Source organism: Rhagoletis zephyria, unplaced genomic scaffold, assembly GCF_001687245.7.
Source record: "Rhagoletis zephyria isolate East Lansing unplaced genomic scaffold, Rhagoletis_zephyria_1.1 Rzeph_scaffold_01096, whole genome shotgun sequence".
In the NCBI taxonomy this organism is placed as follows: domain Eukaryota; kingdom Metazoa; phylum Arthropoda; class Insecta; order Diptera; family Tephritidae; genus Rhagoletis; species Rhagoletis zephyria.
In genome coordinates this window covers 78,808-94,747 of record NW_016158180.1, presented here as the reverse complement: position 1 = coordinate 94,747, position 15,940 = coordinate 78,808, and the positions used below count along the sequence as shown (strand labels likewise).

Sequence of the window (15,940 nt, the reverse complement as noted above, 5' to 3'; positions counted from 1 at the left end):
CAATATTATTATGCGTTCAAACTTTTAAGGTATTTCGTCTGAAATAAGTATATGTATATTGCATTTCTGTAGAACAATGATTCGCACCCATTTTGAAATTTCCACCAAGTATACTGTAAAGCTTCTAGAACATATTCACTATAGAACCGGGTCATTGTTGCCGCCAGGGAGTGAAGAGGAAAAAATTCTTCAAATTTACTTCGTTTTGCGAATAACCGTGCTATGAAATGCTGCACAGTTGGAAAATTTCAAGAACTTCTTCACGGATATAACACTTTCCTTAGGTTATTTAAAGCGGCAAATGACCACCAAACCATAATCTTAGCAGACGAATGTGCCTATGAAAATTGTAAACGTGAATTGTTGGTGAAAATCTTGGACCAAAAAGTTTCAATAAAATATATAAAAATTTTGGGCGGGACGAAGTTCGCCGGGTCTGCTAGTTTTAGTATAAAAAGTGAGTATGATGTGGCTCCAAGTTAGCGTTGATTTTTGAGAACTTTTTTTGTTGGAGGTGTTGCACTCTTTCTTCCACATTAAGCATACTCAAATTTTTTGTACATGCAATTGCATGCAAATGCATAAAATTATTAAAAATCAACGCCAATTCTTAGGCACTTTAAACTTGCACTTTATTATACTATAGGCCAGGCCTTCCCAAAGTGGCGTATGCCTGGGGTGCCTCTAGTGGCTAGAGTATACTAGTGGTGCGGGCAAATTCCTTAGACTTTCCATACACAACGCAAGCGGTTTGATCAAACTTCAACATGGCTTCCAGAAAATAAAAAAATTTTGATTTTTATTAAAATTACTTTCAGCGGCTCGTCAAACCCCATACACAACACAAATAGCTTGCAGAAAGAGATATTTCGCTCTTAAGCGTAGTTCCCCAGTATGTTTTGTCAACGTAAAATTGAATCAGAAAATAGCCGAAAAGTACCCTTTTCACAACCACTTTCAGTACTTTTGTAGACCTAATCCGCGTTTCATCCACTTTTCTTCCCGTTTTCGGATTAATTTTCGGATTTTTTGCTGGCTGGGCTGTTCTCGTAACAAGCGCAGCAGCTTCGCGCACGTGTATATGTTACTTATTGAAGTGAAACTTCTTTAGCGGCGCACAATGGGGCAGAACGACCCTATTGGTGGCAATAAATCAGGGAATAGAGCTAGCAACCTGAAAATTTCTTAAATTGTTTATAGAATATATATTGATATTTCAAAACCCAACAATGACCACGCCCACCAAAACGCCCACTTTTTTAATTTCGGAAGAAATTGTCAAATGAAGATACCCAGCGTATTTAATATATAAACATCTAGGGCTGTCAAATTTGGCTATAAATACAAACAATTATATATTTGTTCTTTGCAAAAAATAAGTACACATAACATTTATTTTAATGCAGAAAATAGAACATAATTGAGAATTGCATAAATGTATTGATTTTTCATTAATTTAGAATAAAATCATCCCTTTCTTCATCACTGCTATCTTCTTGCACCTCAGAATTTGTATTATCAACAGGGGGAGCTTTAAGCAAACTCAATGCTTCAATTGGGATATCTTGTTCTTTTTTTTCGGGTAGTTTCCTCATGCTAGTAATAATGGGATCAGAACTTAATAAAAAAGATTTGAAAATATCTCGGTTAGTGTTTTCTCTACTGGATTTCCGAGAATGGTGCTCTCTATAATTTTTGAAGTCCTTATTCCTTGATTCTTGAGCTTCTTCAGACAGTTGCCCAATCGGTAACAGTGCATGGGCTATTATTTCCGGTCCATGAATGAAATATTTATGAAGGGTAGGTGACATGTAATACCAGGGATACTTTTCCACATAATATCTGGCAGTATCGATTGCGAAATTTTTGAACTTCTCTACATCTATTTCATAGCCACTAGCCACAACAATCATAATAATATGCATCTTTTTTATGAGTTGTACATCAATTTTTGTAATTTCAGCGGAAATTTCAGGATTTTGAAAGAATCGCCTGGCTGTATTGCCATCATTCCAGTTCCCGAATCCGGGCTTTGGTTTGTCTATTATCAAACCACAACGATCTTTAAACTCTTTTTGTATCCTTTTTTTTGTTTTCAGCAACAACTATCTTGTCATCATCCCCTCGAGCTTGCCATTTCTTAAGAGGCAATTTGTAGGCTAAGTGAAGTAAATTTTCGAAAAACCTTATCCATCCATGAAGAACGGACAGTCCAAACTCTAAGTTTTCTGTTTTAACTTCCCTTGTCAACATACTATCTATATCATTAAAGCTTCTAGATGACGCACCACATATGAAACACTTTTGTGTTGATGACGTTTCCGTAATAGCATTACAGACTTTGCCGTCAATCATTGTAAAAAGTAGAGTATGCTTGACTTGTACTTCTCTTTCTTCAATTAACATTGTTGTCTTTCGCAAATTTTTCACCTCATTTTCAACTCTATTCTTTTCTGCAATAGACATTTGTGTAGATTCCTTTACAAACTCTATTTTTAATGGCCTACAGTATCTTGTAGAACCTGGACGTGGATTTTGCCATACAACCCTAGAACTGGAAGAAAGTCTAAGAGGAACAACACAAGTAATGAAGACCGAAGAATCAGTTGCTTCAAGGCCATGGAAAGCTTGTTTGTAGGAGCTGTGTCCCGAACTTCCATCAAAGCCCCACTTGCAAAACAAGCTCAGATTTTCCGTTTCAAATGTTGTTAACACACCAATTACTTCCATCTGTGATTCCAACAAACGCTTTGTGGTTAAATCTAGTAGTGCCTGAAGGGTAACCTTTACTAAAGTTTCGCTAACTTCGATGCATTCGGGGGGTGGATAACATTTTTGTTTTGCAGCTTGTAGGACCTTATATGCAGGAAATTTTTCTGGTGCACTCATTCTGATAACATTGTATTGATGTCGAGATAGTTGCGCTTCAACTGCAACCCCTAGTGCTTCTTGGCCTGACATTTTACAACTTTTAGGTTCCAGTGAATCCTTATATGACTTCCGATATTTTTTTGCTCGGTCAGGGGTAGTTGTTGTTATATCCTTTAACACTTTAGAAGCACTAACCTGTCCCACTGCTCTCAAGCTCATTTGAGTAGCAAAACTCAACATAGAAATCGATGTAGACTCTCTTAGTTTTTCTGTTTTCATTCTTTTTGTACGTTCACTACTTTCATCGAATGAAACACTTGGTCGACCACGCTTAAGCTTTTCTTCAGGGCAACAAAGAAAAGAAACAGATGTCTCAAGCCATGAATTATTTGTTTTAAAAAACGTCTCTAATTTTCGAAAAGCCTTTTCAAAACGAGTTTTATACTCAGATTTGAATCGAGAAAGTGTTTTAGTTAAACCTATGTTATCGAAGTTTCCTGTTCGTTTTTTTAACTCTTCTTCCAGAAACACAAATCGCCCTTGTAAATTAATATTTTCAACTGACCACATTATGTTGACAAGCTCCCTCCGGGTTATAAAAATTGTGTTTGAACTAGTACCTAAAGGATAAAACAAATATTAGAAAATCTTACAATGTTTTATTTTTTTTTGTCAGAAAGCACATTTTTTGTCAGAAAGCACATTTTGTAAAGAAGCTTTTTTATCAAAACCACAAAAAACCGCAGAATTTTCTTGCAGTTCCTTAATTAAGTTAAGACATGCTATCAATAACAACAAAAATTGTTCTTGGGACTGCTTGGGAACACAACTAAACCGATCAATGTTTGCACAAAGAAGCAAAAAAAAAGTAATTTTAAAGTTTTTTTATGATAATTACCTTTTATATAATTTAAAGCACTTTCTCACAAAAAAAGATCTTAAATAGATTAACATTTACCAGAACTTGAAGGCTCCATACCAAAAACTTTAATATTTTATGATTTCTATTTTTTTTATTTAATTAAAAACACTTTACAAATTTCTTCACACCAAACTCAAGCTAATCTGTGAACAAGAATGGCTTGCGCCGATGTTTATCATGCAAAATGTGTTTATGATAACGGTTTAAAACTTTTACAGTATTAACAGTGGGGTATTTGACTATTAAAATAAAATAACAATGGCCCCATACGGGCAGTTTCATTTTTCGATTTATTGCCACCAATAGGGTCGTTCTGCCCCATTGTGCGGCGGTTGGTTGGTTGGGAGTAAATTGTCAAATTCAAAGGAAATTACACATGGAAATGGTGCAACGGAAATAGTACAACGAAAATGGTTGGCGCTGAAACAAGTGGTTCTTGTGGGTATGCATATGGTTTAATTTAACAAAAATTTGCTAATAAAAGGTTAAGGAATAACACTTAGAAAAAGACCAATACAAGAATGAAAGTAAAGGTGACTACGTACATAGATAAAGAAAAGGATAAAGGCAAAGGTGAAAATAAAAACAAAAACAAAGATGCGTAAAGATAAAGGCAAAAATGAAGACCAAGGTCAAAATTGAAGGGCAATATGTAGATGAAGAAAATGATAAAAATAAAAGTAAAGACAAAGAGGAGGATGAGGATACCGATAAAAGTAAAGATGAAGATAGGGGAGGAAAGATTAAAATAAAGGTAATTAAAGAGGAAAGGATACTATTTTGGGATTTTAGAGATTTTCGGGATTCTCGGGACTTATCGATAAAATATTGATATTTGTTATCGATATTTTCAGATTTTGTTATAGATTTTGTTTGCGATATTTATCGATTTTGATATCGACATTTATCGATTTTTTTTTATCGATATTTATCGATTTTGTTATCGATATTTGTCGGTTTTGTTATCGATATTTATTGATTTTGTTATAGATATATGTCGATTTTGTTATCGATTTTATCATTTTTTTATAGAAACTTATCGATTTTGTTTTGTATATTTTTATCGATTTTGTTATCGACCTTTTTATCGATTTTTTTATTGACATTTTTACCGATTTTGTTATCGATATTTTTATCGATTTTGTTATCGATATTTACCGATTCTGTTGTCGATATTTATCGATTTTGTTATCGATATTTATCGATTTATTTATCGATATTTATCGATTTTGTTATGGATGTTTTTATCGATTTTGCTATCGATATTTTTATCGATTTTGTTATGGATATTTTTATCGATGTTTTTTGGACTTTGTTATCGATATTTGTCGATTTTGTTATCGATATCTATCGATTTTGTTATCGATATTTATCGATTTTGTTATCGATATATGTCGATTTTGTTATCGATATATGTCGATTTTGTTATCGATTTTATCTTTTTGTTATGGATATTTTTATCGAATTTCTGATAGTTTTTGCTACCAAAATTATTATCGATTTTGCTATCGAAATTTTTATTGAATTTTCCATCGATTCTGTTATCGATATTTTTATGGGTTTTGTTGGATATTTTATTAGATTTTACTATCGATTTTATTATCGATAGAGTATAAAGATAAAAATGAAGGCAAAGGAAAACAGAATACAATAAATGTAATTAGAACGAACAGGGGTAGAAGTAGGGATCTAGATAGAAAAAAGACAAAAAATATAACCTTTAGCAGAAGCAGATGTATGTATGTATGTATGTACATTAGACTGCATCACCAAAAAAAGTTGCGGTTTTTCCGCCAAGATTACAAAATTTATAATATTTTAAGGCGTCCGCCAAAATATTTCGGAAAAATATTAAGATTTAAGTGAGCTGGGTCGATTTGACAATACCTCCAAAAATGCAGTTTTTTATGAATAAAAATAGTTTCTTAAAGAACTTTTTGAAAAAAGTCCCCTCAGATGACAAAACAGATTAAGCTTAAAAAATCTGCATAAAAATATTTTAAAATCTTTTCAACGGAATCGTAGTAATGAGATTTTTGATGCTGTTTTTTTACTTTTTTCAAAGATTGATTTACGAAAAACTTTAATAACTGGGCCAAAACTATTCTGATTTAGACTTATGGGATCTCGGTAGAAAGGTGTATTCCCACTAGTCATTCGTGTCCCATTTTATTTATTTTTTTCAAATACCAACATCTTAATTCAACCCTGAATGACGTTCGTTCATCCTACCTTTCTCTTTCATCCTTTTAATGAGTTTATTATCAAAGAAATAAAAAGAGAGAAAGTGAGAAAATACCTTTCCAATGACACATCTTAAGTCTAAATCGGAAGAGCTTAGGTTCAGTTATTCAAGTTTTTCTTATACCAATCTTTGAAAAAAGTTAACAGCATAAAAAATCTCATCATTACGATTCCGTTAAAATTTTTTTTTTTAATATTTTCATGCAAATTTTTTAAGCTTAAACCGTTTTGTCATTTGAGGGGATTTTTTCAAAAAAAAATCTTTAAGAGACTATTTTTATTCATGGAAAACTCCATTTTTGGAGGTATTTTGAAATCGGTCCAGCTCACTTAAATCTTAATATTTTTCGGAAATATACATATATCTTAAAATATAATAGATTTTATAATTCTAATGGAATAAAATTATAGTTTAAAAAACTCAAACCTCCCTATTATAATTGCCATTCGTACCGTCATCAGGTATGTAACTTGAGAATAGAAATCGCTGCATCTTTTAGGCGCATCAATATTACATTGTTACATCCCGAGCTAATAAAAGGAAGGTAATAAAAATAGTACCGATTTTTCTTTGTATGGGGAGCGATGCAGTCTAATGTACATATGTATGTATGTACTATATTGGTTATTAGCAGGGAACGGATTTTTAGGACCTAAAAACCTATAAAAAAGGCAAAATAAAATAACGAAATAGGCTGGAAAAGGCAAAATAAAATAGTGAAAAAGGCAGGAAAAGGCACTAGGTGTTGCAAAAAAGGCAAAACAAAATAGCGAAAAAGGCAGAAAAAGGCACTAAAAAAAGACAGAAAATACGAAGAACAATCAAAAAATACATTTATTTTAGAAATGTTTACATATATTACAAGTAAAAAGAGAAAAACTATGAACTAGTTTCATTATATGAAAAATTTGTACTTTGAATCTTTGACTATTTTATCCTTTCGAGTTTCTAACTCATAAAACTTTAATCTGTATAGTTGTAGTAACATTGAACCACAAGATGCATTTTGAAGTTTTCTGGCAGCATTTTCATTCGATTTTCGCGAAGAAAAGCCTTGAATGTACTAAATGTGCGCTCGACGTAAGTTGATACAAGTGGAGCCCAATTTAAATATGGAACGTTTGAGACGTTCATATTATCAGAAATAAGGGCGCTTTCCTCGCCCTTTACTATATTATCCACACCCCTTATTGTCTTCAAGCCTACGTTAGCTGAGAAAACGGCTTTGAATTTTTCCAACACCAATTTGGCAAGAGGTCTCTGCGCTTCTATAAGCCGCATGGGCAATGTGTATATTTTTTAATCTTAAAAAAAAAATTGTAATGCTATAATCACTTTTTTAGAAAAGGCAAAAAAAGGCAAATATCTTAAAAAAGGCAAAAAAAGGCAAATATCTTAAAAAAGGCAAAAAAAGGCAAAATCAAATGTGTATATATGGAATCAGGGAAAGCTAAATCGTGGACATTCTTAATCGAATATAGTCTATCTCTTTAGCAGAAAAAAAGGCAATTTCCATAAAATCCGTTCCCTGGTTATTAGACAAAATGGATATGTATGTAAGTTTCACTTCTCCATTGTGGCCCAGGCGCACTTACTTATTCTTTGGAACTTCACAATCACACTGTCAAAGAGCGAATCAACAAGATTTTAGAGGCAGTCTTCTGGTGTTAGTGAGGTACCCATTCGCAATGAAAATCGAAGTAGAACGAAGTACTTCCGACTTACGCCACTAGCGACGAAATATATTTGGCTTACAAACACCTCTTTAGACAGTCGGAAGTTTATAATAAATCTGTAGACAAATTTCTTAAATATATTTTATGTCAAAATACCAAGCTCTCATCCTCTGACGAATCGTTGAACCAGAACTCCGTTGTACTAATTTTTACCACGTTTTTATAAACTCGCTTTCTTTTTTATTTCATTTTAATTTGCACAAATTTACACACATATGTATAAGCACACTATTTAGTTTGCTCGATTTGTAAACAAAACTTCTCAGCGGTGAAAAATATACTATTGTAAACAACCTAAGCGCTATTCTTCATCGAATGAACGTCATAATACCAAATGAAAATTCGTTCGATCAGCACTTTCGACCACAGTCGAAAGCAACTCATAATAGGGGCCTTACTTTTACATTTCTATGTGAGACTGCATTTTCAACAAATGCTTATATAAACAAGTAATTTTTAAGCAAAAAAAACAAAACCGATTCCAATTCCCATCTATGAATTTAAGATTATCGTTAATCTATTCATGATCCAATGATCGGATTTAAACCAAATTAGACCACCTGTCAGGTAACACCTTTCCTTTAAAAAAGAATTATAGTAATCGGTTAACGTGGTTCAAAGTTATTCGGTAGCATACACAGAAAAAATAATAAAAAAATATTCCGACGAATTGATAACCTTTTCCTTTTTGTGAAGTCGGTTAAAAACAAATACCCCAGCAAGCTTTCAGCGTCAAATGATTTCAAGGTAAGATTGTCAAAGCTCCCAATAAACTTAAAGAAAATAATGAGATCATCAAAACAATTTCAGTCCTCACATTAAAGCTAAAGTAGCATAAAGTTTGCATTGTGTTTTCTTGTTTTCGTAGACATTTGAAGAGTAGGGGCGCCGCGAAATTTTTTTAGCACAACAAGGGTGCCGAGGTGAAAATAGTTTGGGAGCCCCTGCTATAGGCCATTAACTATAAATCAGCATACCCGAAAGTTTTCTAAAGGTTCTTACAACAAAATTTTAAATTTTAATGAAATTTTTTTTGTAGAAAGTTTAAAACTTTGATTTTTATGGTTTTGTTGTTTACTTCTACTGTTTTTATAAAAAATAAAATAAAATTACATAAAAGGTTATTATATTGTGAAAACTTGTTAATATGTCACGCAGCTTTTTTCATGAACATATGAATACTAGGAAAGTTAATCCCGGGATCCCCTGATCCTGGACTTTTAAGGTCTAGAAAATCCCTTGGCAAGTAATCCCGGGATTTCGGGGAATTGTCATTTACACTGATGACAATAATAGAAACTTCTTTTCTTGACCAGTATTGGCTATATTTCTTTTTTAATTTAATAATTAGAATTTTTTTTATAAATGTCTAGCTCATTATACATATAAAACCGCGCGATAGTAAATTTTAAACACAAATATCAATATATTCGCGAAACCTTGGGCCAAATATAGTAAAATTGCGTTTTTAGTTTTTTTACTCTGACGTCAGTAATTCAAAAATGATTTTAAAAACTCATAGAAATGTGCTTAGAGAAGAAGTATGGGTATAAAATTAATGAGAAAATCCTGTAGAATTTAAACAGATTCAGGTTTCTGGTGCAGAATGGCTGGTAGATATTGAAAATGTCATGTTAAAATTTTCTCCTTGAAATTTCGCAATATTTGTTTTTGAAAAAAAATTATATGTTAAGGGCTTATATAAACTCGATAATATCCTCGAATTTCGGTCTTCTAACTTTGCTAGCTTAAAAATTACCTATTCGTCATTGTGAATCCAAAAAATTTAAATTTTTTAAATTCTAAAGAAATTTCCTATTGCATTTGTTACCCATACTTTTATTCAAAATTTTTTAACAATTTTTGGAATTAATCATATCTCTGAAATTACAAAGTTCTTCAAAATAAATCGTGCGGTCAGAGAAAAATAAAATAAAACGCCCCTTTAAATAAAAAAGTGGGTCTCAAACCCATTTATTTCATGGTAGGAGAGCTTCTCAAACAATATAGAATCAATTTTTTCGATTCAAGTTGTTGAAAAGTAATGAATATCTAAATCCCGGGACTAATCCCGGGATCCCGGGATTGTGACAACGCCATCCCGAAAATCCCGGGATCGCAAAAAGCCGAAAAATTAACATCCCTAATGAGTACATATATATATATATAATATGTATGTACACTTTGTTACGTTTTATTTTGTAAAGTTATATTTTCCCAATAATTTTTGTGATAATTCGATAAATCAGTGAAATACTTTTAAATATTGTTTAATTTACTATAATAGAGATAGAAATATGGGGTGCTACTCTGTAATTAAATACATTTTATTAAAATATAAAGTATATATTAAAGGGTATATAAAATGATCTTTCTATTCTTCATAAAGAAAGTATGCATTTCACACAGGTTTTCCGTGAGACTTGATGCAATAAGCACTATAAATATATGTACTTTAAATAGGAAATCGTCCATGTTTTTGCAAAACCGGCCATCGACCAATTGCGAAACCGCCCAAATCGCCGTTGTGGCAAAAATAAGATATGGTAACCCCGAACTCCAGATTTATGCATAAAAACCGTAAAATCGTTATTAAAACAACAGATTTGTAAAATAATAGCGAGAGAAAATACCGCCTATCAAGGCAATGCCTTCAAAGAAAATCCGTTTTTTCGCTCTCCTGTAAAATTTGAGTGCCGTAAGCTAGGCGGTTTTACAATTGATCGATGGGCGGTTTTGCAAAACTATCGACGAAATGGTTCCCATCGGCGATTTTTAATTTATCGGCACATTGGCCTCCATTTAGGCACATTTTTTCGGAAAAAATTTTTAAATTTTGATTTTCCATCACTGGTTTCCTTGAACCTTGATCTTTATTAAAATACTTTAGTTTAATTTTTAGGTTTGCAGGATTCGCCAAGTTTTCCTTACGTGTGACGTTATATATAGATTACTGACTTCAAAAAAAATGTAACGTTAAAGACCACCTAAAACCATATTTATCTTTAAAACAACAAAAGATAGGAAACAAGTGCCTGCATATAAAATGTAGCTTTTGGGGATTGTTATCAGGATAAATGAAAAACTTCCGGTTTTTACACAACTTTCCATAAATATATGTGCGACTGTAACGTTAAAGAGAAAAATGTTGACCATATACATATGTAAGTCTATTATACTGGCAGTAGCAGCTAGTAGCGTCCGAAAACATTACAGTATAGATATATCAATAAACATGTACAAATACACGTACAGATACGTTTATAAATAAACATGGAAAAACGGTACTAGACTGTCTCGTTTTGATTACGCAATGCTTACACATTGAGAAGTTAGCTTACTGAAAAAAGAAAATTAACAAAATGTATATTAAAACCACGATACAAAAATAGAAGGTGTTTAAGGGACCTGTGCCCTTAAAAATGCATCCTCGTGCGGCCGGACTACGTCCACCCTTTTTTCGAACTCGCTCCAATGGAAACCAAAGGTTGCCATTGTAACTGACATAAATACGGGTGCATTTCGCGCATACGGCCTCTTTTTTACCTCACCTTTTGATTCGTCGCATCGAGACGAATTCATCAACCGCATCAGGAGCATTTATATTCACCAATCAACCACTCATGATTATCATCTTTTTAACCGTTTCAACACATAAGTATACATATTGAATAATTTCTGAAGTTAATTCTTATTGATGTGTGCAAGCATTTATTTATTCAATACCCTTTGCATAAAATACTTTCACGTAAATTAATATTCCATACATATACATATACATGTATGCTTTGCGTTAACTTCCAATTCATTTGCACATGTAAAAACTATACATTTACTTGAATAAATTAAATTCTCATGTGTACAATGGTCCTTGCGAGCTAGCAACCACTAACTATTAGAAGTTCGAAATTTGCTACTCGCCGCTATATTATTCGTTCGCAACTGCCATTTTTGTCAAAGTTAAATGTATAGTTTCGCGCGTACACATCTATAACTTAAAATAATTTTTCGAAAAAAACTGCCCAAAGGTAACTACATCGTTCAGCGTCACAGCAGTTGCTTCCAAGGCAGGAATTGGAAGTTGGAGCGCCAATTACACGTCAGACGTAAAGTTGGCGAAAAGTAGCACCGTACGCAAACGTGTGTAAGCGGGCCAAGAACTCTACGCATTCCAGCAATAGCGTATTGCTTGGCATATAATCATCTATTAAAGGACTGCAAAAGCACCCATAAATGTTTCCGTTGCAAAAAGTCGCATCACAGCTTGTTGCACTCTGAGTCTAATCCAACCAATCAACCTGATGTTCGTCACAGCAAACAAAAGCATCCAACAACTCAACTTCGTTATTGCATACGCAATCAAACCAATCTACTCCAACCTTATTTAACCAGACCAAATCGAAACATCTTATTTTCGAACTATCTCAGCACAGCAGTCCCACCACCGAGGGTTCTGCTGCGGTGATCTAACCTAACTTCTCTAGCAAAAACGAAACTACTTTATTGCCTACGGCAATCATACAGGTTGAACACTTTAGTGAATTATACTCACTCAGGGCTCTCATCGACCAGGGGTCGCAAAAAACTTGTATATCAGAGAAAGCTCAAAAAAAGCTTCAACTTCCGACAACCAAAGAGAACTTTTCCATAATCAGCATGGACGGTTCAATGGTCGAAAACAGCAATCGAGTACGCCATCTTATCCTTTTTGCAAAAAGAAACAATATCCGTATAGAAGCCAAAGCAACTGTTTTCTTCGAACCTCCCAAATGGAAAAACCAAAGTTCTCCGAACTAACAGATATAAATCTTGCCGATCCATATTTTTTTAAACCCTCTCAGATCGATATCATTATTGGCAGCGATTTAATGCCACAAGTTCTTCTGGAGGGTGTGCGACATAATGTCTTCGGACATCTTTTGGCGTAAAATTATATATTTGGTTGGTACCTCAGTGGAATCATTAAACGAGAAATTCCCGTTGTGGACTTGAATTCACAACTCCAAAAATTTTGGGAAATTGAAGAATTACCCGAGCAACGTCAGCCATCCGAAGATGGTGTTTTCTGTGAGCAATTTTATATCAACAAAACCTACCGTCAAGAGTACGGACGTTGCGTTGTTCGCCTTCCGGTCAAAGAAGCATTTCCATCTAGTCTCAGTCTCGGTCGTTCTCGTTCCCAAGCTATGAAGCAAGCTATTCGCATGGAACATACACTCACCGAAAATCCCGACCTAAAAGAAGAATACGCTCAAGTATTGAAGGAATACTTAACTTTAGAGCACATAAAACCAACCTCTTCTGAGGAAATCCATGATAATGGAAGATATCTATCTTTTTATTTACCTCACCATTCAGTCATTCTTTCCGAAAGCAAGTCAACAAAAGTACGAGTGTTATTTAATGCCTCTAAGCCCTCGGAAACCGGACTTGCGCTTAATGATGTGCTCCATACAGGTCCAACTTTACACACCGATTTAATGGTCGTAGTATTAAATTGGCGACTTTACCGCTATGTTTTCAATGGAGACATCCAAAAANCCATTCAGTCATTCTTTCCGAAAGCAAGTCAACAAAAGTACGAGTGTTATTTAATGCCTCTAAGCCCTCGGAAACCGGACTTGCGCTTAATGATGTGCTCCATACAGGTCCAACTTTACACACCGATTTAATGGTCGTAGTATTAAATTGGCGACTTTACCGCTATGTTTTCAATGGAGACATCCAAAAAATGTACCGGCAGATCCTAGTACACGAACAGGATCAAGAATTTCAACGCATCCTCTTCCGTAGGAAAAATTAAAATAAAGTCTGTGACTTTGCACTCAAAACAGTCCCTTTCGGCGTTAATTGCGCCCCATATTTGGTTATCCGGACTTTGCACCAATTAGAAAAACATTCCTCACACTCTTATCCATTAACTAAACGTATTCTTATCGAGGAAACATATGCCGGTGACATATTATCCGGGAGCCATGATATCTCATCATCTTTAAATGCACAATTGCAGCTCATTCAGTGTTTATCATCGGCTGGATTTCCTCTGAAAAAGATTACCGCCAATCAGCCACAACTTCTGAAAAATATACCAACAGAAGATTTGCTGGACTTCAATTTCCTCAAGTTTGATAGTTCCAGCTCCACTAAAACTCTCGGCATACGGTGGAATGCCCTGAACGATTCATTTTCCTATTCTATTAAGCCAATAAACCCATCAACAAATGCAATAAAGCGTCAAATTCTTTCGTCGCTGTCGAAACTTTTCGACCCGGCAGGGTGGCTATCGCCCATCATTATTCAATCAAAAATGCTTTTACAACAACTTTGGAAAGAGGGCACAGAATGGGACGAATGCGTCAAACCACTTTCACTGTACAAGTGGAATCAATTTGTTGTAGATTTGCCAGCAATTGAACAAATTCAAATACCCCGATGGACAGAATTCGCTCCCGATTGAAAAATCCAAATTCACGAGTTTTGTGACTCTTCCGAGAAAGCTACTGTGCATCAATTTATATTCGCACTCAGTCACAGGATAATCATGTTACTTCTCACTTGCTCTTTTCGAAATCTAAAGTTAAAAACCATAAGCCTTCCGCGCTTAGAATTAAGCGGAGCAGTTTTATTATCAAAAGCAATAAAAAACGTTCTTGCCCAGTTTCCTCTCGGAAAATATGAGTTATTCCTCTGGTGCGATTCGTCCATAGTTCTCTCGTGGTTAGAAAAACCACCATGTACTTGGAAAGTATATGTGGCAAACCGCACAGCTCAAATAATTACAAATGTCGGCAACGTCAAATGGAGACATATTTCATCCAACCAAACCCGGCTTACTTGGGAACACGCGGGTGTAAGCCCCAAGAGTTAGTCCATAACTCACTTTGGTGGCATGGCCCCGAATGGCTAGTGAAACCTCCGGAGCTATGGCCAATATCCTCTCAACAAGAAGTGATTCCACCCGAGATTCGCACAATTGAAACTCTTCATACCCTTCAAGAGGATCCTGATATTCTGAGTCGATTTTCATCTTGGCCAAGGGCCGTTGGAGTTATTTCTTATATACTTCGTTTCTTTAACTGAATCAAACCACATCTTATACAGTCCACTCCAGAACCTTCGTACGTAACCGCCGTACTCTCTCAAACCGAAATTCACTTTGTGAAAACGCGACTAATATTTCTTGCCCAAAAACGGCATTTTCCAGACGAGTATTTAAAACTTCCAAACTCTCAACCAATCGCAAAACGGAGCTCGCTCCTTTCGTTAAATCCATTACTGGATAAAGTTGGCATTTTAAGAGTAAACGGACGTTTGGCAAATGCTTCGCTTTCTTACAATGAAAGGCATCCAATTATTCTACCAGAATCATCAAGATTCTGCTACTTATTTCTCCAGTTTGTACACAATCTGCTAATGCACGCAGAACATAAACTCCTGATCAGAGCAGCCAAACAGGAATATATTATCCCGAGACTTAAACTTAAAGTCAAACCAACTATTTTCAATTGTAAAATATGTACGATTCATAAGTAACAAATTATGGCAGCATTACCACCAGAAAGATCCACTTATTCTTTACAATTTACTCGAACGGGCATCGACTTTGCTGGACCCTTTAATATAAAATCAGCTAACACTCGTAAGACAGCCTTTCTCAAGGGGTATGTATGCGTTTTCGTATGCTTTTCTACTAAAGCGATACACTTGGAACTCTGCGCCGATCTTTCTACAAAAGCCTTCCAAGCAGCTTTCTCTAGATTCGTTGGTCGACGTGGCCTACCTCAACTTATCTTTTCGGACAGCGGGAAAAACTTTTTCGGAGCAAGTCGTGCCCTTATCCGCTCGAAATACACTATTCACGGATTTTAATGGCACTTTATTCCTCCAAACGCACCTCAGATGGGCGGCTTATGAGAAGCTGCGGCTAAGAGTTTGAAATTACATCTCAAACGAGTAGCTGGAAATATGCACTTCACCTTTGAAGGATTCGCTACATTACTCGCCCGCATCGAATCGGTACTCAACTCTCGCCCCTTATCTCTTAACCGTTGGGAAAAATTAAAACTTCTCCATCAGTACTTCATTGTTCGTTGGAAAGAAGAATATCTGAAGGAATTGCATAAAAGATATAAATGGAAATATCCACAAAAGGATCTCAAAGTGAAC

At 34.7% G+C, this 15,940-nt stretch overlaps 1 protein-coding gene across 1 annotated transcript in view; it reads right to left on the bottom strand.

Moving 5' to 3' along the window:
• Positions 1-11,127, bottom strand: part of LOC108362764 (uncharacterized) — a 16,511-nt gene extending 5,384 nt beyond the window's left edge. The window contains exon 1 of the mRNA XM_017615901.1: positions 11,096-11,127. Within this exon, the coding sequence (XP_017471390.1) occupies positions 11,096-11,099 (4 nt within the window). The 5' untranslated portion in view covers positions 11,100-11,127. The remainder of the gene's footprint in view (positions 1-11,095) is intronic.
• Positions 11,128-15,940: the final 4,813 nt, after the last annotated feature.